Below are 23,479 nucleotides of genomic sequence, written 5' to 3' on the forward strand. Positions count from 1 at the left end.
TGGCCCGGCCACGGATGGCGTCCGCAGCACCGGCGGGACCGGCAGCGCCAGCGATCCGGCTCGACCGTCTCGTACCGACGGCGGCGGTGGCGGCGGCGACTTTCTGCGCGTACCCTCAGTCGCGTCGGGTCAGGACGGTAGCCTCTCGGTGCCAGAATCGCCGCTGCTCAATTCCATCACGCCCAAGCAGTCAGACTTTGACCTGTCGCGACGCAGCCAGGCCATGGCCCTGGCAGCCGAAGCATCGTCGACGTCGAAGGGCAGCTTGGAAACGCCACGTCCGGGTGTAGCGGCAAGCGGTGGACGGTCCGACACCCTCAAACCGCCACCGCCGCCGCCACCATCGTCGTCGTCGTCGTCGTCGTCGTTGGTGGTGCTGCCGGGTGGAAGCGCTGGAGTTGAGTCGACGACCCCGGATGCGATCGAGAGCGAGAGCGAGCAGACGCTTTCATCGTCGGCGTCGGTGTCCAAGTCGGCTTCGACGTCGTACTTTGACGAACCGGAATCCTACACCGCCCGCGGCGGCAGTGGCGATGGCGGTGGCGGTGGGGAAGGAGGGGTTATCGCGAACCTGCGAAAAAGACCGGGCGGTATCGGAGGAGGACGTAGAGAGCACTCTACGTATGAAACGGAGGATTTCCAACAGCGTGTTGGGTATGGTAGTGACGATGAGGGGGAAGCGGAGGAGGGCGAGGAGGAGGAGGAGGAGGAGGAGGAGGAGGAAGGTGAGGAGGAAGAGGAGGAGGAAGAAGAGGAGGAAGAAGAGGAGGAAGAGGAGGAAGAGGAGGAGGAGGAGGACGGGGATGCGGATAGCGATCTGGCACTCGAGGCGCTGGACCTGGATGGGTATTGAGCCGTCCTTCCTACCCTCCCCTGTTTCCGCCCATAGCAAACCTGCTCAATCTACCTGATACCTTCCCCCACCAGCGTCTCCCCTTCGTCGTCGGTCTCGTTATGTCGATGCATCCTCTGATCTTCAGCTCGAGGTGAGGTGGCGACGGTACGACTGCACGCTCCGGCCAGGCTGGAACGAGAATCAGGCTGGCCGCCCAGCCACGCCGAGATCGACGGTACGCCGGCGTCGCATCGTGCGCTGCCCTGCCCCTCACCGGCCCCTCGCACCCTTCAAGTCGGCTCACAAGGTCAGAGTCGCATTTCAAATCAGCTTGGGACAATGGTCAAAGCGGTGGTAAGCAGCGCGTGCGAGCGCGCGTACAGCTTCGCGGACATCGGCGCGCGGATCCCTCTTCGTCGCCTCGTTGCGCACCGACCGGTGGCGCTTGCGTCCTCGTGCTGTTGTTGCTGGATCGGGCGCAGGCCGAGGCTTGTTTGCTGCTTGGTGTTCGGGCTCGAAGGCTGCAAGTCGTTCGGCCGATGTGTCGTCGATTCGCCCTCCCTCGCTCCTTCGCTCCCTGGTCTCGATGGTGGGGCTTGCTTTGGGCGCGTTGATTGTGATGTTGGTGCTTCGCCGCGCTCAGTCAATGTTGGGTTGCCCGTCTTCGCAGTCGTCGCTTGCGCTATGGCCTTGGTCCTCGTCGCCTTGAGCGGTGCCTTTCTGCTCCGTCGCCCTTCTCCCTGGTGGAGGCACTCGCTCAGAAGGGCGCCCTGGTGTTGACGAAGCTCCACGGCTGTCCCGTGCTGTCCAGCCTCTCCTTGGCCCATGCCGGCAGCTCGCCAAAGTCCCTCTGGTAGAAGAAGAGGATGCCTGCGGGCACTCCCTCGACCATCTTGCTCGGATCCTCGTCTTCGGCGGCCTCGGCCCGCGCCAGGTAGCCGCGGTAGGGGCCACGCACGTGAGCCGGCCTGCCGTGCGAGGTCCACCAGCGATGGCGGAGACCTTCGTAGTCTGCATCGTGCTCGTAGCACTTCGGCAGATGGGCGTCGAGCCAGGTGAGGGTCTTCGGGTCGTCTTTGGGCAACGGACGCTCGCCCATCATGGGCCACTCCATCTCCATATCGGTCCCGGACTGAGCACGATAGAGGAGTAGGTCGAGGACCTGTAGGACGCTGCCTCCGTCGCGCAGGTAGCTTCTCCACTGAGCCCAGGAAAAGCCCTCGCGATAGTTGTGCCAGCGGCCTTGTTCGAGCCACAGCTCGACGACGCTCGGCTCCGGCGTCGTTCCGTGCTTGGCCATGCCGCCGATCGTGCCGATGATGTGGCAAAAGCCCTTCACGTGCGTTTTGGTGCGGGAAAGGCCGTCGGGGAAGAAGGCGATGGGCTCACACATGCCGTCGTCCAGCGAAAGGTCGACCCAGTCGAGCGCGTCCATCGACATGTCGAACGCGAGCTCGGCAGCCGTCTCAAACGCTGCCTGCATCCTCTTGCTGAATCCGTCGACGCAGGCGCAGAGCGGGGGGGCGATCGTGACGCTGAGGTTGCGGGTGGTGGGAAAGTCGGAGTAGGCCGTCGCAAAGGCACGCGCGTCCTGTACAAGATACTTGGTGTCGCCGAGGGGCTGGAAGCCGATGCGGCGGAACGCGCTTATCAGGCGCTCGTTGGCGCGCGCGTACTGCTCCTTGGACATGTCTTCGACCTCGCTCGTATTGAGGATGACCGGCCAGACAAGGGCGCGAGTCCAATAGCCGGCGAAGCGCCGCAGCATCTCGCTGCAGAGTCGCATCCCGTAACCTCGACCGCGGTGCTCGGCGTCAAACGAGACATAGTGCAGCACCAGGAGGCCGCCGTTGGCCAGGTCCGGGCACGAGGGCACGCGCGACGTGTTTCTCGGGCCGACCATCTCGACGGCGATGGCCAGCGTCTCGCGGTCGGCGCAGTCGAAGGCGTAGTACCTCTCGGTGCCGCGCATGGGCGGCGCGTCTTGATAGAAGATCCAGCCCCTCGCTCCTCCGATCGGCTCCCCCAGTATGGCGTGCTCCTCGTCGGCCGCCTTCTCGATCGCGTCGCAGACATTGTCGCTACCGGTCTCGGTGTCGTCGTCGCTCTCCTCGTCATCGTCGCTTTCCTCGTCCTCTTCGGTCTGCTCGTCCTCATCGCTCTCCTCGTCCTCGTTGCTCTCCTCTTCTTCGTCGCTCTCCTCGTCCTCGTTGTTCTCCTCGTCTTCGTCGCTCTCCTGGTCCTCGTTGCAGTCTTTGTCGTCATCGTCGCCCATGCCCTGCACCTGCTCCTCGTCCTCTTCGTCGCAGACGTAGGGACTCTTGTAGGTGGAGCTATCGTTGGTGTCGGCGCTCGACTTGGACGCAGCGGACGGGTCATTGAGGCTGGCCTTGGCCATGTCAATCGACGAGGTGTCCTTGGTCGGGAGAGGAGGGGAAGCTGAGCCACCCTGGGCCTTGGAAGAAGAAGTGGCCTTGGACACCAGGGCGGAGGTGGACGACGCACCAAGACCCGAGATTCCGCTGCTCGATTCGAGCCCCTCGCTCTTGCTCTTCGATGCCGCTTTGTCTGCGGCCTCCTTTGCGGCTTTTTCCGCCTGCGCCTTTTCCTTTGCCTTGGCCCTGGCGATGTAATCCTTCATCGCCTTTTTGTGGACGCGCACGGCGTCCTCGGCCTTGGTCTTGGCTGCCTCCCGCTTGCTCTGCGCGTAAGCAAAGTACTGTTCGCGCTGTTTGCTGGTGGCAAGGTAGGCGTGGCCGTTTATCTCGTCGGTGACCTCGCCAAACTCGAACGCCCGGCGCCTTTCAAACACGAAGAACAGCTGCTTGTCGGAGGCAGAGGGGTTCGCCTGCGTGGTGGTGCTGTCGCCCTTGGAGCGCTTCGGTTCGGGCTTGGCGACGGGCTTCTGGGAGCCGGGCGTCGAAGCGCCAGAGGTAGGGGGACGCTTGGGCGACATGGCGCGGTGTCGCAGGCGGGGGCGAAAAGAGGGATGCCGTCGCCGATGGAGGTGGTGTGGTAGCAGAGTGAGCGACCGCAAGGAGAGACAGAGGATGAAGATGGACTTGACGAAATGAAGAGGGGCTGGGGGCCAGGGATGGGGGTGGGAGTTGGTGGCGGGAGAGGAAGGGATCGAGCGCTCGCGGTGGCGAAGAAGGGAAGGGTGGCGTGGTGTCGCGTGCCTGGCCTGGCCTGCCCTGGCCTGTCCTCTGCGACTGAGCGTGCGTGCACGCAGCCTGCCCCACCAACGCCTGCCGCGCGCCCCGTCTTGCCCTGGCTTCTCGCGGCCTGCCCGAAAATTTTCGAGGCAGCCTGACCAGCCTGAGGAGCCTGGCCTCACCGCCCACAGCCTGGATGGTGGGCCCTCAAGCGCTCGGACCAGCCAGCCCCAGCCAGGGCAAGGAGCGCGCCCAGTTGCGGTCTACTGCCGGCAGCGCCGTCTTCAGCCCCGGGGCTGGGCCAGATGAAACGCACCGGCCGTGCCGCCTTCCCTGCCCTCACCTGCCTGCGCGCCTTTCCCTGCCTTGCCTGGCCTTCCGCTGCTGGCTCTGCTCGCCGCATCGTCCCATTTTCCTCTCGTTTGACGCGGCATTCCAGCTCCTTTCTCTCTCACTTCTACGCAGAGGTGGCAGCCGGGCTTGCACCCTCGAGAAGGGGGCGGCAGGCGGAGGTCCAGCACCCGTCGCCACGCGGGCGCTTCTGTCTTCAAAATGCTAACGTCCCGGCAGGCTTCATCGCACGCATGTTTTCAAGGCCTGGCGATGCGGGCTTGAGCGATGAACCGCTGCGCTGACCCAGGATGCCCATCCCATGTTCCATTATTCCTCCGTCAGCCCAGCTGCGAGGTCCAGACGTCGGCGTCTCGGCCCCAGTCGGGCAGCTCGCCGCCAATTCTCGCCTGGTGGAGGCGGAGCATGGGAATGGGCACATGCTCGGGGACCTGTCTCTGCCTCGCCTCCTCGATGTCTTCGTCTGTGTACGGACGCGGTCCTCGAAGCCATGCCGGCCTGTCGCCGTCGGCCCACCATCGCTGTCGAACGCCCTCGATGTCCCTGTCGTGCTCGTGGCACCTCGGCAGGTTGGCGTTCAGCCAGACGAGGCCCGCCGGATCGTCGTCGGACCACGAATCGTCCTCGAAGTAGACGCCGGACTGGACACGGTGGAGGACCAGCGTCGGCTGCGTGCTCGAATCTGTACCGCATACTCATGCTGCAGCCGGCGAGGCAGTAGCACAGCCGCGATGCGATGGCGACGTCGACGTCGATATCGCGGGTAGTAGGGAAGGTGCCGTACCCCGTGGCAAAGCGGTCACGATCCTGGACGAGATACTTTGCGTCTCCGAGCGGGACGAAAGCCGACACGGCGATATGCTCTGAACAAACCCTGGTTGGCGGGTTGACAGTCTGCCGTCGTCATGTCGCGAGGCGCGTCGAAATTGAGCATGAATGGCTGGACCACGGTCCTGGTCCAGTATGGCGCAAAGTGCCGCATCAAATCGCAGACGAGCCGCATTCCGTACCCTTTGCCTCGGTGCTCGGGCCTCAAGCGGACTCTTTCAAGGACCATCAGCCCGCCGTTGGCCAGGTCGGGGCACGATGGGGACGCGCGACGTGTTGTCCGGCCGCATCAGCTCGAGGGCGATGTCGAGCGTCTGTCGGTCGGGGACGTCAAAGGCCCCGCAGCGCTCGCTGCCGCGCATCGACGGCGCGTCTTGGAAGAGGATCCATGCCAACGCCTCCCCGGTAGGCTCTCCGAGGATACCACGCTCCTTGTTCCTCATTCGCTAGACGGTGCTCAGCATGCGCATATCCTCCTTCTCGTCGTCGTAGTCGTAGTCATCGTCGTCGCTGCTGTCGGCTTCGCCGTCTCGATCGCGGTCTTGGTCGTGATCGGCGCCACCACATCGGTCCGCAGCGACATCAAGATCGACTTGAGGGCTGACTCCAAGGGGGGAGCAGAAGCCGGGCAAGAAGAGGATATGAGCCGTGATGGAGGACGGATGGGCAGTGTGATGAGAACGAGCGGGTGCGCGAGTGAAGCACGGGTATCACGACGGGGCAGGGGGGTATAGCGGCGGCGGAAGACGAGGAGGAGGAGGTGGTGGTGGTGGCGGTGTCGAGGAGCGAAGCTTAGAAGTGTGCGGGGGCGGCAACGGATGGATGCGGCTCCGCGCCTCTCCACTTCTTTTCCTCTCCAATTTTCTCGGAGCAAAGGGGCCGCCGTGGACCCGGCGGCGGTGGGCTGCAGAGGAAAAATCCAGTCGCGGCACTCAGGGCCTCCTTCTCGGCCACCCACCACCACCACCACCACCGCCACCACCACTTCTTCCGACACCGCTATCGCTGCCACCGCTGCCATCTCGCAGCCCAACTGCTCGACGACATGGCAACAGCACAACCAAGCACGTCAGCTGCGGCTTCGGCTGCGGCTCCGGCCGACGGCAGCGCCTCGCTCCTACCGCCCATCCCGCAGGCCACGTCCATCATCGTCATCGGAATGGCAGGCTCCGGCAAGTCGACCTTCACCTCCGCCCTGTCCAGCTACCACGAGACCTCGGCCTCCTCCTCCTCCTCCTCCTCCTCTTCTCCCTCGAGCTCGTCCGCGGCGCCGCCGTACATGGTCAACCTGGACCCGGCCGTCGGCTCGCTCGGCTACGAGCCCAACGTCGACATCCGGGACACGGTCGACTACCGCCGCGTCATGCAGCAGTACAACCTGGGCCCCAACGGCGGCATCCTCACCGCCCTCAACCTCTTCACCACCAAGTTCGACCAGGTGCTCGGCATCCTCGAGAAGCGCGCAAACGAGACCGACCACATCGTCCTCGACACGCCCGGACAGATTGAAATCTTTACCTGGTCCGCCAGCGGCAGCATCGTCACCGACGCCCTCGCCTCGGCCATGCCCACCGTCGTCGCCTACATCATCGATACCCCGCGCACCACCGCTCCTGCTACCTTTATGAGCAACATGCTCTACGCCTGCAGGTGGGTGTCGTAATGGCCCCCGTCACGCTCCCCCTCCCATCCAGCCGCTAGATTGCCCTGCTGACCACGCACTCGTCCCCGTTGCCTCGCTCGCTTTCTGCGCCGCCCAGCATCCTGTACAAGACCAAGCTGCCCTTCATCCTCGTCTTCAACAAGACCGACGCGCAGCCGCACGACTTTGCGCTCGAATGGATGCACGACTTTGAAAAGTTCCAAGAGGCCCTCAAGGCCGGCAACGCCACCGAACCCTCGTTGCTCGCCACCGCGGGTGCTCGCGGCGGCGGGAACGCGGCGGGCGGGCCGACAGAGGAGCAGGGGTACATGAACAGCCTCATGAACAGCATGAGCCTCGTCCTCGATGAGTTTTACAAGAACCTGCGGGTGCGTCTTGCGCGGCCGTCCCCCTTTCTGCCTCCTACCCTGCTTTCCGCCGCGACAAGGGACGATACTGACCTCTGCCTCTCCATTTATTCATTGCGCGATTCTAGACGGTGGGCGTCTCGTCTCTGACGGGCGATGGCCTGCCATCCTTCTTCGAGGCGGTCAACGAGGCGCGGCAAGAGTACATCACCGACTACCGACCGGACCTGGAACGGCTGGCGGCGCAGCGGAAGGAAAAGCGCGAGGGCGAAAAGAGGCGGCAGCTCGAAAAACTCATGCGCGACATGCAGGTCGATTCCAAGAGCGCTGCCCCTCGTCCCGCTGCTCCTTCGACGAGGGAGGATGGGGATGGGGAGGAGGAGGAGGAGGGAGGTGTGGTGGAGGAAGAGTACGAGGGAGATGGACAGATCATTGAACCGGTACGTTGCTCCGCCGCGCCTTGCCTTCTTTTCGCTGTCTCCGCTTCGACTGACCATACGCTCGTCTTTTCTCCCTCCTCTCCCCCTCCTTTCTGGATCTGGGAACGCCACCTTGTCCCGCTCCTGCGCTCGCCCGCTCGCTGGTCGTTGGCAGGATTCGGACGAGGAAAAGCCCCACTACGACTATCCCGGCCCCGAGTACGACCGCGGCGACGGAACCGTCTGGCCCCGTCCCGGTTGATGCCGCACGTCGAGAACCACCCTATCAACCATCGGCCATTTCACGCGAGAGCACAGAGGACGGAGAGATAATATGCGAGAGAGTGAGGGGTGATGCTGCGTGTGCATTATCGCCATCCGACATCGACATCGACACCGACATCCGGTCTGCGCTCTGCTCTGCTCAGCGCTGTGCCGCCAGGCTAATCTACTGCGCCGCAGCCGAAGCCACCTTGTCCTTGACCTTTTCGACGCCGCGCACCAGTCCCTCTTCTCCCTTGCGCACGACATCCTTGCCCCTCTCGAGGGCCTCTTCGGTCGAGTTGCCCGCCGTCTTGGTCTGCTGCTGCTGGCTGCTGCTCGCCTCGCTCCACTCCTGAAACGTCTTTTTGGCGCGCACGCGCAGGCTCTCGAAGCTGTCGAGGGCGGGACGCACGTCGAGGACGAACTCGGGTTCCTCGCGCTCCGGGTCGTCGGGGACCGAGTAGTAGTCGATGACGTAGCGCACCTCGCGCCCGTCCTGGTCCGGCCGTCGGACGACCCAGTCGTGCCGGTCAAAGGGGGGCTCCTCGCTGAACCGGCTAGGCATGAGCGTGGCGAGCAGGCCGAAGACGCGCGCCTTGGGCGAGAGTGTGCCCGGCTTGCCCTGGAAGCGCGCCAGCTCGGCGCGCGATGCGTCTGCGCCCGCCAGCTTTTCCCACTCGAGCACCTCGAGCCACGCCTGCTCGTTGAGGAAGTTGTGGATGAGCACCATGGTCTCGACGTGCTCCTCGGGCGTCTCCCACCCCTTGCGCACCAGCGCGTTGTAGAACTGCTGCGGCGACGGGTACTCCCACTTGGATCCCGACTCGTCCTGAGAGGCTGGTGCAGCAGCGCCGCCGACGCCACCAGCGGCCGCCTTGCGGTCCTCGTGCGGGACGGGGCAGGCCGAGGGTGCGTCGTAGGGTGAGGCGCCGGGGGCGGGCGAGGAGCGGGAGCGCGGGATGGACGACATGGTGCGTTCGGTCGAGAGGATCGACTGCTGGTCTGGCGCGGTGCCCTGGTTGAACTCGGGCATCATGTTGAGCGGGTTGAGCTTCGAGGACCACGACGCCTTTTCGGCGGGGGCGGGCGCCATGGATCCCCCTCCTCCGCCTGTCCTGCCCGCGTATCCCAAAGGCGACGAGGACGACGACGAGGACGAGGACGAGGATGCGGCGGAGCGCCCTGCAAGGTAGGCGTCGCGCTGGTCATGCGGGATGGGACATTGACCCGCGCTCGAAGGTGGCAGGACCGGCTTGGACTTGGGCTTGGGAGGCGGCGGCGATGCTGGTGTTGGTGCGGGTGCCGAGGCGCCGGATGCGTGCATGGGACAGCCGGGCGGCGGCGTACCTGCTGGGACCTTGGATGCGCTGTTCGGGTGGACTCCCGCGTGCGCCTGCGCCTGTGCCTGTGCCTGTGCCTGTGCGAGCTTGTAGGCCAAGAGGGCGGCAACGGCGTGCTGGTTGTTTGCGCTGCCGCTGGCGTGTGCGAGCGAGGCAAAGGCCGGGTGAGGCTGGGCAGAGGGGTGGCCCTCGGTCGAGTAGGACGCGCCCATCGTTGTGCAGTGTACGTGCTTGGATGTGTAGGTGGGTGGGAGCAAGAAGCAAGGGTCGAGGTGGCTGTCGTAGTGGTGGTGGTGGTGGTGGTGGTGCAAGAAAGACGGACAAGGAGGTGGCGGCGCAATGTTAAGGATGACGGGATGCGACCCTGACGGTTGGTTGATTTCTGATTCGCCGCCCTGCCTGGCCCAGCTGGGCCGGCTTGGTTGGGCCAGCTCCACCTCTGGAATTCCAAATCTCGAATTCAAGATTTTTGGTTGCGTCGGAGGCCTCGGCGGCCTCCGGGGCGGGCGGGCCCGCTCGGCCAGGCGGCCCGCTGACCAAACGGCATTTCGACTTTCGGAGCCGCGTTTGACTCGATTCCGAGTTGCGGAAGTCGGGGGTGGAGGCGGCAGCGGTCCATGGCGGGTGGTTGTCGGCCTCAGTCTGGCTCGCACTCGTTCCTCCCCGCTCCTCTCTTGTCCTCGCTTTCTCCTCACCACCATCCAGCCTCGGCAATTTCCGCGCAAGCACGCAAGCACGCACGCTCGACATGCTCCGGACTCCGGGCAGCGCAAGTGGCGCCGCGCACATCGTCTTCCCGCGGCCCAGCCATTCGGCTCTCGCCGCGCGCGACCATGCTCTCCTCCGCCCCATTCCCGTGCGCAGTCCGGTCTCTTTGCCCCACCCTGCCGAGATGCGCAACACCGCTAAGCAGTCGTCGTGCCCTTTCCTCTTGCTTGCTCTATCCCGCCACAGAAGTCGACCGAGGACCAATCGCAGCAAGGTGATCCCCACCCGGCCCTCCAACCTGGCAGCATCACCCATCCACAGCTGCACACGCTCCTCTTGACCCTCGAGCTCCTCGCCCCTCCTGTCCAGTTCGGCTACGAAAGAGGCCAGGGATGGCGAAGCGACGCCGCAGCCTACACCGACCTGCTGCATTGGCGCGACGTCGAAGCCGTAGCCCTGCTCGACAGCGTCCAGCACCAGCTCTCCCAGCTCGACCCGCAGCTGTTTGCCGGCGAGCCGCTCCAGCGCCAGCTCGAATGGACCCTCTTCAACGCCGTCGTCGCTCTCGCACGCTTCGTACCGGTCGCCGCGCATCTGGAACAGGGAGATGCAGAGTGCGATGAGGCAGAGGCCAGCGAGGACGACGACGAGGCGCCCAACGACGGCTGGGTCACGTCAAAGTCGACCGGCGTAGCTACAGGTGGGTGTCTGGCCCGTCTAGACTCCACAGCGCATTGCGTTCACACACAAGTAGACTGACGGAATTTCCTTCCTCGTGCCTTTGGCCCGACAGATGCCCTCTCGAGCGCCACGTCGCTGCTCGCATCCCGAACCACCCTCTCGCGCTACCGCCTCGCCACCTCGCTCCTCGACATCCACATCCAACCTCTCTACCGCGCCTCGGCCCAGTCGGGACCGACCGACCCGACGACGGGACGGAAACGCGCACCAGCACCGGGCCACGCGCTCCTCGTCTCGCCCGGCATGGGCGTGCACGACTCGCTCGACGAGGTGCCAGCATGGAAGGGCGGCGACGTCACCGTGCCCCCTGCTGCTGCTGCTGCTGCTGCAAACGCCGGCGGTGGAGCCGCTCTAGCACCGTCGCTCGCGCAGCGCGATTCGGCGCTGGGGAACTGGAACGTGCTCGCGTACGCCATCGTCCTGCTGCGCCGTTGCTGCGCCGGCGCTGACGACGACGACGGCGACGACGTGTGGAGACGGACGTGGTACCGCCTCGTGCCGCCGCTCATGGCTCTGCTCGAGGACCACGAGCCGCGCTTCCGTCTTGCGGCGTCTCGACTGGTCCAGCTCCTCCTCCTTCCCTCTTCCTCATCGAATGACGAGGAACGGGGCATCGACGCGACCCTCGTCCGCACGACGGGCATCGCGACGCTGCTCGAATCCGGTCTCGAGGCCAACCTGCACCTGACCACGGATGCGCTCGGTATCGAGTTGCTGGACAGTTCGATCGGGTCTCTTCGGTCCCTCATCCTCCTTCTCCTTCCCCCGGATTCTGCCCCTGCCTCTACCTCTACCTCTACCTCTTTGGGGGATGCCGGGGGGAGGGGGAGGGATGGGTTCGAAGCGTTGTGCACCCTCGTATCCGAGGGGATACTGCACAAATGGGCCTACATCGTCATGCCTTCCTCTCCCTCGTTGCGGAGGAGGGACATCAGGATGCTCGGTACGACGGTCAAGTGGCTACGTACCCTCTCGATGGATCTGGGTGGAGGGTGTAGGCGCTTCATCGGGGTCGTTGTCGACGTCCTGCTCTGTTCTTGGCTGCGTCAGGTCCGCTTTGACCTTGCCCCGGTGTGGATGCGGAGCGAGGTGGAAACGACGTCGGTCGATATCCTCGATACCGCGCGTACCCTCTTGACCCTCTGTCTACCCCCCAACACCGGCAGGGGCGGGGGGAGGGGGAGGGGCAAGGTAGAGGCTGTATCGGCCAATCGAACTCGTATCGTCGATGCACTGGCACGCTGTTGGACTCGCTCGTCTGTCCCAACCCCCACTTCTCCTCTTCCTCAGCAGCAAGAGAGGGTGAGGGTTGAGGTGCGAACGGCTTTCCAACGTCTCTACACGACCCTCGTACACGTCGACCCCGCCATTCGCAACGTGAGTCCTTCCTCCTCCCCTCGTCATCTCTCACCTTAGTGGGTAAACCTCGACCTGACCCGACCCGACCCTTGCACGACCCTCACTGCACCCTCCACGACCCAAAGCATTTCGAGCGTCTCGTCACCCTCGATCCCGATCGGTTCGGACCTGTCTTTGCCTCTTCACCCTAGTCCCTACCCTCTTCTCCCTCCTCCGCTCACGATTCGAAATGGAATACAGCGGCTAGTGGCCAGGGCAGTGCATCGGACGCGTCCTGTCGCGTCGTGTGGCGTCGTCGATTTGATTAGCAGGACGACAAGAGGAGGCCGACTCCCCCCGATTTGACCGTCTCAAGGGCAGCCACACTTCAACTCCATCATGGCTCACATCCGCCTTCACCTAGGTCCTCTCCCCCCAGATCGCCCGACCCGCTCAGAATGCACTCTGACCCGGCCTCCGACCTCCGCCCCTCCTCTGCGTGCCCCTCTGCGTCGCCGCCGCCGTAGCCGCAGCAGCCGCAGCAGCAGCACCCCGCCGGTTGCGCGCCGACGTCGACGCTCCGAACCCTGCAAAGTTGCCGTCGCCTCCATCTCGGCCGCTGCCTCCGTCATCGCTCGAGTCATCGACGACGACGACCACGTCGTCGTCGTCTTCGACGGCCGCCGCCTTGGCCCTCGCCCTCTTTTTGCGTGGCGATGCGCCGCCTACCGGCGCTTGGCTGTCTTCTTCGTCTTGTTCTTCCATCGCCTCTTCGTCCGACCTCGTCGTCGCGGCTCGGCGCTTGACCCCGCCTGCTCGCCCTCCGCCCTTGATCGTCTCGCTGCTCTCCCTCGAGGTTCCCTGCATCGTCGCCAAAGAGCGTCCCGACGATGCCCCCGCCGTCGCTGCCGCAGTCACAGTGGCCGGTCTGGCTCGCGTCTTTGCCGTCGTCGTCGTCCGTGTGGCCCCGCCCCGTCGGGTACGGGCTGCGGCCCTCGAGGTCGCCGGAGCGAGAATGGACATGTCGCCCTCGTCGTCGCTATCGAGGCCAGTCAGGTCCAGGTTGGCCCGCACCGGTCCAGAGTCGGACATGGCCTCCCCGATTTCATCATCCTCCTCCTCTTCGTCGTCGGCTGCGACCGCCGCGCCACGCCGCCTCGCCGTGCTCGCCGAGACCTTGCGCCGTCCAGCCGCTCTGCTGGGCGCCATCTCGGCATCTGAGTCGTCGGACAGCACCAGATTGATGTTGGTGCCTCGCACACGACCGCCCGTCGGCGGCTGTGCGATCAGGTCCATCTCCTCGCCGTCGACTGTGATCCGGTTGGCCGCCGCCGCCGCCGCCGCCTGCGCCTCGGTGCCGCCCGAGCCCTTCTTGCGCCAGTAGGCGTCGCCGATGCCGTAGTCGTGCGCCTCGGTCAGCTGCATCGCCACCGGCTGCCGGCTCCTCGGGATCGGCGGCCGGCCACCCTGCGGCGCTCGCTGCTGCTGCGACTTGGGCTTGAACTTTTTAAAGTTGGGCACGCCCTGCCACTCCGGACGCGGGCTGCCCTCGCCGCTGCCGCCGTCATCGCGGACCCTCCGGACCGCCAGCGGCACAAAGTCGACCTGGACAAAGTTGCCGCGCACGTCGATGCGCAGCTCCTCCTCGGCCAGCTTCTTGAACGCCTCAAAGTCCTCGTCGACCTGGAACTTGTCGGCCTGCCGCTGGGCCGCCGGCTGAGCGGCATTCCTGCCACGCGAGGTCGTGGGCTTGGTGATTTTGAGCTGGTTGAACTCGTCGTCAAACTCGTCCATCTTCTTGCGCCGCGACTTCTGCGTGTTGAGCGCCTGCAGGAACTCGGGCTCGGTGTCGGGCTGGCCGCCCTTGGCCACGCCGTTCCTGCCGTTGGCGGCGTCGGGCGAGCGGCGGATAACCTGGTTGGCAGCCGTGGCGTGCGCGGCGGTTGGAGGCGCGCCCGTGCCGCTGGCTGCCTCGCGAGATGCCGCTTCTACGACGCTGACCGAACGCTGCCGCTTGCGAGCTGCTGCAGCCGCTGCATCATCGACAAGGTCGACGTCCTGGCCGGCCGCTGGGCGTTTCCTGGCGCCTTGGCTCGTGGTCCTCGACATGCTGTCATGGCCGTCGACCTCCATGCTTTCCGCCACGTCGTTTTCGTGCACCGTCCCGAGCCTGGAACGCCCGCCAGCCCTCCTCGTGGTGCGTCCACCGCCCTGAGCCGACTGCAAAGTGCCGACGCCGCCCTCGTCATCGAAGCCATCCTCGTCCATCGCCACCGAGGCTTCCTGCGTCGCCCTCTGCGCGTCGTCGATCGACTGCGACTCGCGCCGGTCCTCCTCGTCCAGCTCCATCCTGTACTTTTTGCTCCTTGGGATGCCGCCCGGCGACAGCGATGCGCTTCCTCGCGCTGCCGCGTCGTCGTGCGCCCCTGCAGACCCGCCGGCGCCCTGCAGCAGGTCATCAAAGATTTCGGAGCGCCGGCTCTTGGCGCCCTCAGTGCCGGTACGCCTCGTCAGGCGGCTGCCGAGACGACGCGAGGGGGTGGGCGGGACCGGAGGGGTGGGATCCGCTGCCTCTGGCGCCGCAGGTGCGACGAGCGACCCCGTCGGCTCAGGCGCGTCGGTGACGAGATCGATGCTGGCGCTGCGATCCTGTTCGCCGGTGTTGACAGCGGAGGTCGCTGCCTCTGCATTGGCGCCGGCCCCTTCGCCATACAGCTCGTCAAGGATGTTGCCGCGTTGGGCCCTCCGGCGCAGAGGTCTGCGGGCAGTCGCTGGTGCGTCGTCGGTCTGGACCGAGGGCGTGGGTGCGAGCTCGCTCGTCGGCGCTGCAGCGATGCTCGAGGGCGGCGGAGCAGCATCGCCTGCTGCAGAGGCGGCGGTGACGGGCACAGATGGCGTTGGCGCAGCAAGAGCGTCTGCGATGTCGACGTGGCCGGCGCCGGTCGGTGGAGGTTCGACGCGGGTGACGTCGCCATCTGCGGTGGCGCTGGGTGTCGGTAGCACCTGCTGCTGCTTCTGCTGCTGCGGTCTCTCGACCGAGGGGCCACGCACACCGTCGGCTTGGCCGGCCTTGTCCCGGGCTTGGTCTTGGCCGTGCCCGTCACTGTCGACGTCGTCTGCGCTGACGTCGGCCGCCGAGGGCATGATGTTGAGCGTGGAGCGGGCGTCGGCCAAGATGACGGCGCTGGTAACGGCGTGGAAGCCCGAGGGCATGGGTACGCCGAGGTTGGCGCAGGCGGCGGCGCAGGCGCGGTGCCAGGGCTCGCCCTCGTGGCTGCCGTTGACGAGGACGACGAGGCCGTCGTCGGGGGCCTCGCGGGTGCCGACGGTGCCGCTATTGCGGCGGTACGAGATGGCGCGGTTGCGGTAGGGCATGAGGAGGCGGACAAAGTCGGCCTTTGTGGCGAGGGAGTCGGTGAGCGGGTTGTGGACGATGACGTGGGCGCCTCCGAGGGCGAGGATGTTGCGGTAGATGGCCAGCTCGTTGTCGTCGGCGGGCAGCGCGAAAAAGACGACGGTGGTGCCGCTAAACATGAGCGGGCGTACGTCCGAGGGGAGGAGCTGCTGCTCGACGTCGGGCTGTCCGAGGAAATCTGCGGCGTCTGCGGTTGGGAGGAAGCGGTCGAGGGGTTTTGGCTCGTGGAAGACGGTCTCGAGGGAGTGTTCGTGGTGCCTGGGCAGCTGACCGAGCTCGATCAGCTGCTCGAGGAAGGCGAGGGTGACTATGGGCTTTGCCTGTACGAGAGCGCTGAGGACCGTTTCTGTGGGTTTGACCTGGGAGAGGCAGAGGTGGGTGTAGCCTTTGCGCCATTTTGACTTGGGTGGCGAGAGGTGGATGCCGAGCGATGCGGCGATGGGGGCGAGGGGCTCGAGGGTGGTGGCCTTGATGTGCTTTCCCGAGAAGCATATGGCGTAGGGTTTCCATACGAGAGTGAGGGAGATTGTGGTTGTGAGGGGAAAGGAGCAGCCGTGGTGGAGGGTGATTGGCTGGTTTGGGGGGAAGGCGATGTCGTGTGTGGTGTCTGGGTCGTTGTCGTCGGGCGTGCGTACTACAAAGGATGGCCTGCTCTTGTTTGGTTCGAAGGTGAGGGTGACTTGTGGGCGTGCGTCGATGTCGGTGAGGTGGTGCGGGGAGAGGGTGTCGACGGCGATGCGGCAGGCGGTGCGCGAGACAAACTTGCTGTCGACGAGGATGTCTGCGGGGATCTTTCTACCGATGAGGTAGTTCTGGCCGTACTTGAGGAGCTTTGCGTGCTCGTCGCGCACGTCCTCGCCGAAGCGGCCGCAGAGGAGCCACATGCTGGAGGTGGCAAAGGGGGAGGCCAGGTTGGGAGAGGCGGGCAAGGACGATGTTGCCGACGAGGTGCGCCGATAGCGACGTGGTCAGCAGTGTGTGGGTTGAGGCAGACGAGTGCGTGGCTCGAGGATCAGGCAGAGCGAGGGATGAGCATGGTTGCAGACGATGGGGCGACGATGTGCATGTGCGGGCGCGGGTGCAATGCCTTTGCGGGTCGAGGGCGGAGGCGGTGGTGGGAGAGGAAGGTGGCGAGAGGGTGAGGGTGAGGGTGAGGGTGAGAGACCAACACCTGCTGGCCTGGCCTTTGCTGCTGCTCAGCTTGCCTCCACCTAGGCAGCCGTCTTGGCTCGCGTGGCCAGCCAGGCCAGCCAGGCCAGCCAGACCAAGCAGCAGGCAGGCTAGGGGGCAGCCGGGCCGCCGCTGGTTGGGCCCTGGAATCCAACCACGCCGAGCCAGGCCAGGCCAAGGGTCAGCAGCCAGCGCTTGGACCACGCCAGAGGCAGGCAGGCAGTCGCCGCCATTTCAGCCCCCACCCCACCCTTCGGGCCAGCCCAGCCCAGGCCAGGCCAGCCAGCGCAACGACAACCAGGCCAGCCAGGCCAGCCAGGCCTGGCTGGCACACCACCGACCGCGGCCCACTCGCTCGCCGCCTTTCGCCTTTCTTCCAACGCCATCCTCGACACCATCCTCGACGCCATCCTCGACGCCATCCTCGACGCCACCCTCGACGCCATCACCCCTTCACCATCTCCCTCACCGCAAACCCTCGTCCTCCCCTACATCCGGGCATCTGCCTGCCCACCCCGCCCCCCGCCATGTACAACCACCACAGCAGCCGATACTCGAACTCGGCAAACTCGTCGTCATCCTCATCTCGCCCGCACAGCGCAATCGGCCAGGGCGGGCCACTCGGCGCTTGGGCAGACTGGGCCGTACGCAACCTCGACCCAGACATCCAAGTCACCCCTGTACAGACCTACGTCGGTGAGCAGCCGCGCCGCCTCATCCTGGACTTGCTTCCCTCGCTTCCACCCTCGCTCATTCGCCCATCCTCGCTCCTCTCCCCGCTCCCCGTCCAGAACGCTGCTGCCACCCATCCCTCGGACAGCCCAACCTCGCCCTCAACCTCGAACTCGCAGACTACGTCAACCAGAAAAAGGCAAACACGTGAGCACACGTCGGCGCTCTTTTCACCCTCCGCGCGCCCATGCCCACGCCCTCACCTCGCCCATGTCCCTCCCTGTCCTCCCTCATCCACCACCGCCCTGCAGCCCGCGCGAGGCCGCCATCGAGACGGTGCGCAAGATCAACTCGCGCAACCCGCACGTCGGCATGCTCGGCCTCTCCGTGAGTGGGACTGCGCCCCTGCTCCTCCCTGCGCCGCTGCTGACCCGCCCCTCGTCCTCCCCCCTCGCAGCTCCTCGACATCCTCGTCAAGAACTGCGGATACCCCTTCCACCTCCAGATTGCCACAAAGGAGTTCCTCAACGAGCTCGTAAAGCGCTTCCCCGAGCGTCCCTCGCCCTTTCCCTCGCCCGTACAGACCAAGATCCTCGAGCTCATCCACGAGTGGAAACTCACCCTCTGCGTCACCAGCAAGCACAAGGAGGACCTCGTCCACATCCGCGACATGCACCGCCTCCTCAGCTACAAGGGTGAGAAGGACAGCTCGACGTGTGGTCAGGCATCGAGCTCACAGAGGCCCTTTGCTCCCCTTCGTCGCCACTAACCATCTTCGCACCTTGCCCTCGCTTTCAACTTCTCCCTCCCGCTCGACCCGTCGGCCTGCCCCCTCGTCCTCGTCCTCGCCCTCGCCCTCGCCCTCGCCCTCGCCCTCGCCCTCGCCCTCGCCCTCGCCACGCAGGCTACCGCTTCCCCAACATCGATTCGCGAGCCGCCAGCGTCATGAACCCGGAAAACAACCTCAAGTCGCCCGAGGAGCTCGAGGAAGAGGACCGCGCAGCGCAGGGCGCCAAGCTGCAGGAGCTCATCCGCCGAGGCACGCCGCGCGACCTTGCCCAGGCGCAGGAGCTCATGAAGATCATGTCGGGCGCCGAGCCCGAGTCCAAGCCCGACTACAGCTCCCAGACGCGCAAGGAGCTCGACAAGATCCAGAGCCGCGCCATCCTGCTCAACGACATGCTCAACAACGCCAACCAGGGCGAGAGGTTTGCAAAGGGCGACGCCTACGACCAGATCTCGGCCCACCTCCGCAGCGTACAGCCGCGCATCCAAAAGTGGATTGGCGAGGCCGAGGGCGCCGACGACGGCGAGGCGGATTCGCACGTGGGCATGGAGCGCCTCCTCCTCATCAACGACCTCATCAACCAGGTGTGCGAGCGCTACAAGGCCTTTACTCGGGGCGACTGGAGCGCCACGGCCAACATCGACCCCAGCATCGACCCGAGCCGCGGCGGCGCAGACGCCGTGCCCACGGCCAAGATCCAGGACCTGATCGACTTCGACGACGCAGACAGCGGGCCAGGGGCGTCAGGAGCCGCAGGGTCGGCCGGCAGCGGAAGCGGCAACATCATGGACGACTTTGCCAGCCTCACGTTTGACGATGCGCCTGCCGCCGCCACGGCATCGGCCGCCAGCCAAACAGCGGCGCCCTCGTCTTCGTCAGCGAGCGCTACGGGGCCAGGGGGACTACCAGCCGACCTATTCTCGGCGCCGTCTGCATCGTCGTCTTCATCGCTCAACGGCGGCGGCGGCGGCAGCGGAGGAGGGTGGGGAGCGCTGCAGCTTCCGACATCCTCGACGTCCTCGCCCGCGCCCACCGGTACGTCGGCGGCAGGGAGATCGGGCCAGTCGTTTATCGACGCGCCTACCCTCGTACCTTCCAAGCCCGGTACGCCGTCTTCCCAGTCGACGACGGCGACGACGCAGCCACAGTCGACCTCGGCCTCTGTGCAGGGGTCCAAGAAGAATGATCCGTTTGCGGATCTCGATGACCTGTTCAAGTAAGGGGCCGTCGTCGTAGTCGTGCTGCTCCGTCGTCTTCTTGATCCTCGAAGAGTTGGAGTCGAGTCGAGTCGAGTCGAGTCGCGGGAGACGGATGACACACTGTTGACCAACTCGGTCGGGCTTGCGTCCCCGCTTCGTCGCCGTCTTGTTGAGACAACCCGAAAGAGCAACGCGTGGAATGGGATCAAGGCTGTCTACCGCCATCGAAGGGAACGAGACGAGACAAGGCGGGCGTTGCTCGACGTGTACATCGAGCTCGTCGATCTGTGCTGGACTGGGCTGTGCTATGTTGTCAATGGCGATGCTATAACGGCGAAAAGGAGCTGGAGCCTGGGGGTAGATACAAGACGAGGGAACGAAAAAAGGCACGTACGAGCGCCAGAGTAATGGCGATGGGCGATGGTACGACGCGGAACGGCCCCTTCCCCCTCTAGCTTGCCTAGCTAGCCAAGCCAGCCTCGCTAGCCGGCACGGTATGGTGGGGAGGGTCACCTCTTTTCAAAACTGACAAAGACCAAGTCGTACCTCTCAAACTCGTAGGCGATTCGATCCGTCCTCTTGTATCCCTTGAGGAGCAGGCGATGCAGCTCGTTGCCGTTGGAATCGACCTCTTGCTTTTCGCGCTCGCTCGCTCCCTCCCCCGCCGTCGCCACAAAGAGCGTAACGCACAGCTTGCCCGGCTCAAACGTCGATACCACCCGCGATACCAGCTGCGGTAGCGTCGTAGGCGTCCCCTCCATCGACCAACACGATTCCTCTCGGTGTTGCTGCGACGAGGACGGGAGTAGAGCAACGTTGGTCTCGAAGCTGGCGTAGCTGCTCTCCTCCTCGGGCGTCACGTGGATGGTCCAGTATCCCGCCTGGTCCGTCTTGCCGCGGCGAGGCATGACGGCATTGGCAGAGTAGCCGCACGGCTCAAACGCAAACGCGTCGAGCTGCGTAGACGGGAACAGGTCCGTCAGGCGCAGCCGGTTCGACAGCGCCAGCCCGAGCGCGTGGCCCTTGTCCAGGTCCAGCGCCGGCTCGTCGTACCCGGCCGCCGACGCCGACGCAAACTGCGACGGGTAGCACTCGCCGCGCGTCGGGTGCGGCAGCCCCTCGTCAAACACGAACCGCCCGCACGACGCCGCCGACAGGTGCGTCATGAGGATCTCGAGCGTCTGGTCCTCGACGCACGGCGTGGGCAGCCGCAGCGGGCGCTCGACGCTCAGCGAGGCCGAGTAGGGCGCGGCCGCAGCGGGCGACGACGGCGCCTCGGCCTCGCGCGCCCCCTCGCAGCCCATCCAGAGCAGCCAGTGGTCGCCGTTCATCTTGCCCACCGTGTAGGCCGCGCCAAAGTCAAAGAAGCGGTCCAGCACGGCCACCTCGAGCATCCAGTCGCGGTGCGGGCCCTTTTGCCGCTCCGGAAACATGAAGCTCTTGCGGCTGTAGAAGGCGTGCACCACCGACGAGCCCAGGCGCCGCTCGGCGCTGTCCGACGCCGAAGCCGACGCCGATGCATCACCGCTGCCGCTGGCGGCGCCATCGCCGTCGAGGCTGACGAGCTTGGCGGTCGAGCGGTGGAGCGACGAGAGCGCGCGGTTGGCAATCTCGAGAAGGCGCTCGAGGCCCAGAAGGAGCGTCGTGGTGCCGCAAGTCTTGAGGATGAGCTTGTGCGGGAAGACAAACATCGACGATTCGCTGGCGGCGGGGCGCGGGCAGAAGAGAGGGAGAGAGAGAGGGAGAGAAGGGCAGTCAGAGGTCAGCATGCATTGAGCGGCAAAAAAGGTGTCTCGCCCCTTTTTTGCAGGCCATCCTGGGCTGGCCGCTCACCTGAGGAGGTAGGCGTCGACCTCGGCGCCCTCGATGACGCTGAGGACCTTGCACTTGACAATGTCGAGCATCGTCTCCCACACGGCCTTGGGGACGGAGCGGAGGCCAAAGTGGCCCTGCCGCGCGTCGTGGTCCTGCCAGGCGCAGCGCTGCACGTCTGCGGGCTCCTCTGCGAACCAGAGCTCGAGGAGCTTCTCGGGCCCCTCGAATGGGCCGCACGGGTCGTGGAAGTCGGTGGCCGAGGAGACCGAGGCGACGTTTGCGGCCGAAGAGGCTGCGTTGAGCTCAACGACCTGCTGGAGAGTCTCTGCGACCGAGAGGGTGGAAGGGTCGGCGGCATGCTGCTGCTGCTGCTGCTGCGCGGCGAGGTCGTGGGCGTCGAGGATCTCGCGGCTGCGCATGCGCTGGATTTCCTTTTGGTGGGCGAGCCGGTCTGCGGCGGAGGAGTTGGATTCGAGCTGGCTTGCGGTGGGTGTCATCGTGGCGAGTGGTGGAGGTATAGGGGGGAAGAGGCGAGCAGGTCTTGGCAGGTGGGGATGAGGTGCGTCGGGGCGAGGACGCGAGGGGCCGATGCTGCTCTGCGATGCTTTGGTTGCTGCGGGCGTGGGAGCGTTAGGGTGCTGCTGCTGCTGCGGCGGCTTGCGAGGATATTGCCGCTGCTGCTGCTACTATTACTGCTGCTGTCGTCCGAGTCTTCTGAAGGCATAGGAGGTCGTGATGGTGGCTGGTTGCGGCGGAAAGGCCAAGGCCAAGGCGAGGAGCGTGATCGTCGGACTCGCTCGAGGGGCTGCGTGGGGATGCGGCGAAAGATGGAGCTGTTAAGGCGGCCGGGCGAGGGTTCGTTGGCTTGCTCGTCGCGCGGCGTGGGTCCGTCTACTGTACAGTAGTAGCTTGATGAGGTGTCGTTGAGGACACGAGATGGGGGATCGATCGAGGTTGCTGGGAGATGGTCGAGACGGGAGAGAGCAAGGAGAGGACCTGAATTTTTTCCGTGACGGGTGGGGAGCGTTTGGGCTGCTGCTGGCTGCCAGGTTCGATGTGGCCGCCCACACGATCTTCTGAGGCGATTCAGCCCAGGCGGGCGGGCGAGCGGCCTGGCTGGCCTCCGTCTTGGTGGGCCCTGCCTGCCTGTCGAAAATTGAAATTGCCCTGGGCCGCGGCGCAAATCGCTCAAAGCTGGCAGGAAGGCAGGGCCCCTGCCGGTGGCTCGCGTGGCCAGGCTGAACCCAACTCTTGGCCTCGGCCCCGATTCAGTCGCCCGATTGACGTCCGGCCCCGAAGTCGAGCCAGGCCTCGCTGCCTCCACACGTTTGTTGGCGCTGGGCTGCTAGTCGCGTTTAGGCGAAAGGAGCCAGCCGGCCGCCCTCCGCTTCCGCACCGACCCTTTTCAGGCCTGCGCCCCGCTCCAACAACCTTCTTGCCCACCACCACCACCAGCACCACCACCACCGTCACCGACACCACCACATTGGGGCTGCGTCACATTGCGCCGCCGCAGCACGCCCATCTCACCTCCCTCGTCGCTCTCTGCGGTCATCTACCCGCCCGCAGCACTTGGTCCACCGGCCCCATGACCGACACCGCTGCCCCTCAGGCTGCGGCTGCGGACGGCCCTCTTCCGGCCACCGCAAACGGGCACTCGTCGTCAACCCCTAGCTCGAACAATGCCGAGGCCGCCCGCTACTCGTACGCCCGCGCCATCCTAGGCGACGCCTGCTTTGACAAGGTCGCATCGGCCCGCCTCCTCGTCGTCGGCGCGGGCGGCATCGGCTGCGAGCTCCTCAAGAACCTCGTCCTCGTCGGCTTCGGCAACATCGAAATCGTCGACCTCGACACCATCGACCTCTCCAACCTCAACCGCCAGTTCCTCTTCCAGAAGCAGCACATCAAGAAGCCCAAATCCATCGTCGCAAGGCAGACGGCCAACTCCTTCAACCCGCTCGTAGACATCCACGCTCACCACGCAAACATAAAGGAGCCCCGATTCGGCGTCGCCTACTTCCAGCGCTTCGACATCGTACTCAACGCACTCGACAACCTCGACGCGCGCCGCTGGGTCAACCGCATGTGCATCGCCGCAAACGTGCCCCTCGTCGAGAGCGGCACCACCGGCTTCCTCGGTCAGGTGCAGCCCATCCAAAAGGACGTCACCGAGTGCTACGACTGCACCGCAAAGCCCGTGCCCAAGACCTTCCCCGTATGCACCATCCGCTCCACGCCCTCGACGCCCATCCACTGCATCGTGTGGGCAAAGAGCTGGCTCTTTACCCAGCTGTTTGGCGCAGATGACGAGACCGAGGACGACCAGGAGCTCGACAAGGCCGTCGCCGACGGAGAGGACGCAGAAGAGATCAACAACCTGCGCAAAGAGGCGCGCGAGATGCGCGACATCCGCGCCACCATGCTTGCCGCCG

The 23,479-nt window shown here is 65.5% G+C and overlaps 10 protein-coding genes across 10 annotated transcripts in view; 5 read left to right on the forward strand and 5 right to left on the reverse strand.

Moving 5' to 3' along the window:
* Positions 1-853, forward strand: part of PFL1_01115 (uncharacterized protein) — a gene marked incomplete at both ends in the record, with an annotated part of 3,211 nt that extends 2,358 nt beyond the window's left edge. Inside the window, one exon of the mRNA XM_007878615.1 lies at positions 120-853. Within this exon, the coding sequence (XP_007876806.1) occupies positions 120-853 (734 nt within the window). The remainder of the gene's footprint in view (positions 1-119) is intronic.
* A 739-nt stretch (positions 854-1,592) lies between these two features.
* PFL1_01116 (uncharacterized protein) lies at positions 1,593-3,791 on the reverse strand (the record flags this gene model as incomplete). Its single annotated transcript, XM_007878616.1, has 1 exon — positions 1,593-3,791. One exon carries the CDS (start codon positions 3,789-3,791, stop codon positions 1,593-1,595), a length of 2,199 nt encoding a protein of 732 aa, XP_007876807.1.
* An 870-nt stretch (positions 3,792-4,661) lies between these two features.
* PFL1_01117 (uncharacterized protein) lies at positions 4,662-5,323 on the reverse strand (the record flags this gene model as incomplete). Its single annotated transcript, XM_007878617.1, has 2 exons — positions 4,662-5,023; positions 5,233-5,323. The coding sequence occupies 2 exons, from the start codon at positions 5,321-5,323 to the stop codon at positions 4,662-4,664; spliced, it is 453 nt and encodes a 150-aa protein (XP_007876808.1).
* Positions 5,324-6,214: 891 nt separating this feature from the next.
* On the forward strand, positions 6,215-7,860 carry PFL1_01118 (uncharacterized protein; the record flags this gene model as incomplete). The annotated part of the gene is made up of 4 exons (XM_007878618.1): positions 6,215-6,819; positions 6,930-7,200; positions 7,308-7,619; positions 7,774-7,860. 4 exons carry the CDS (start codon positions 6,215-6,217, stop codon positions 7,858-7,860), a joined length of 1,275 nt encoding a protein of 424 aa, XP_007876809.1.
* A 186-nt stretch (positions 7,861-8,046) lies between these two features.
* PFL1_01119 (uncharacterized protein) lies at positions 8,047-9,414 on the reverse strand (the record flags this gene model as incomplete). The annotated part of the gene is made up of 2 exons (XM_007878619.1): positions 8,047-9,146; positions 9,210-9,414. The coding sequence occupies 2 exons, from the start codon at positions 9,412-9,414 to the stop codon at positions 8,047-8,049; spliced, it is 1,305 nt and encodes a 434-aa protein (XP_007876810.1).
* A 536-nt stretch (positions 9,415-9,950) lies between these two features.
* On the forward strand, positions 9,951-12,201 carry PFL1_01120 (uncharacterized protein; the record flags this gene model as incomplete). Its single annotated transcript, XM_007878620.1, has 4 exons — positions 9,951-10,058; positions 10,157-10,610; positions 10,704-12,028; positions 12,136-12,201. 4 exons carry the CDS (start codon positions 9,951-9,953, stop codon positions 12,199-12,201), a joined length of 1,953 nt encoding a protein of 650 aa, XP_007876811.1.
* A 241-nt stretch (positions 12,202-12,442) lies between these two features.
* PFL1_01121 (uncharacterized protein) lies at positions 12,443-16,288 on the reverse strand (the record flags this gene model as incomplete). Its single annotated transcript, XM_007878621.1, has 1 exon — positions 12,443-16,288. One exon carries the CDS (start codon positions 16,286-16,288, stop codon positions 12,443-12,445), a length of 3,846 nt encoding a protein of 1,281 aa, XP_007876812.1.
* An 813-nt stretch (positions 16,289-17,101) lies between these two features.
* Positions 17,102-19,253, forward strand: PFL1_01122 (uncharacterized protein; the record flags this gene model as incomplete). Its single annotated transcript, XM_007878622.1, has 5 exons — positions 17,102-17,270; positions 17,366-17,453; positions 17,558-17,633; positions 17,704-17,941; positions 18,151-19,253. The coding sequence occupies 5 exons, from the start codon at positions 17,102-17,104 to the stop codon at positions 19,251-19,253; spliced, it is 1,674 nt and encodes a 557-aa protein (XP_007876813.1).
* Positions 19,254-19,741: 488 nt separating this feature from the next.
* On the reverse strand, positions 19,742-21,544 carry PFL1_01123 (uncharacterized protein; the record flags this gene model as incomplete). The annotated part of the gene is made up of 2 exons (XM_007878623.1): positions 19,742-20,933; positions 21,066-21,544. 2 exons carry the CDS (start codon positions 21,542-21,544, stop codon positions 19,742-19,744), a joined length of 1,671 nt encoding a protein of 556 aa, XP_007876814.1.
* A 1,091-nt stretch (positions 21,545-22,635) lies between these two features.
* Positions 22,636-23,479, forward strand: part of PFL1_01124 (uncharacterized protein) — a gene marked incomplete at both ends in the record, with an annotated part of 2,413 nt that continues 1,569 nt past the window's right edge. Inside the window, one exon of the mRNA XM_007878624.1 lies at positions 22,636-23,388. Coding sequence (XP_007876815.1) covers positions 22,636-23,388 — 753 coding nt within the window. The remainder of the gene's footprint in view (positions 23,389-23,479) is intronic.

The sequence above is a fragment of the Pseudozyma flocculosa genome (genome assembly GCF_000417875.1).
Source record: "Pseudozyma flocculosa PF-1 unplaced genomic scaffold scaffold00002, whole genome shotgun sequence".
Classification (NCBI taxonomy): Eukaryota; Fungi; Basidiomycota; class Ustilaginomycetes; order Ustilaginales; family Ustilaginaceae; genus Pseudozyma; species Pseudozyma flocculosa.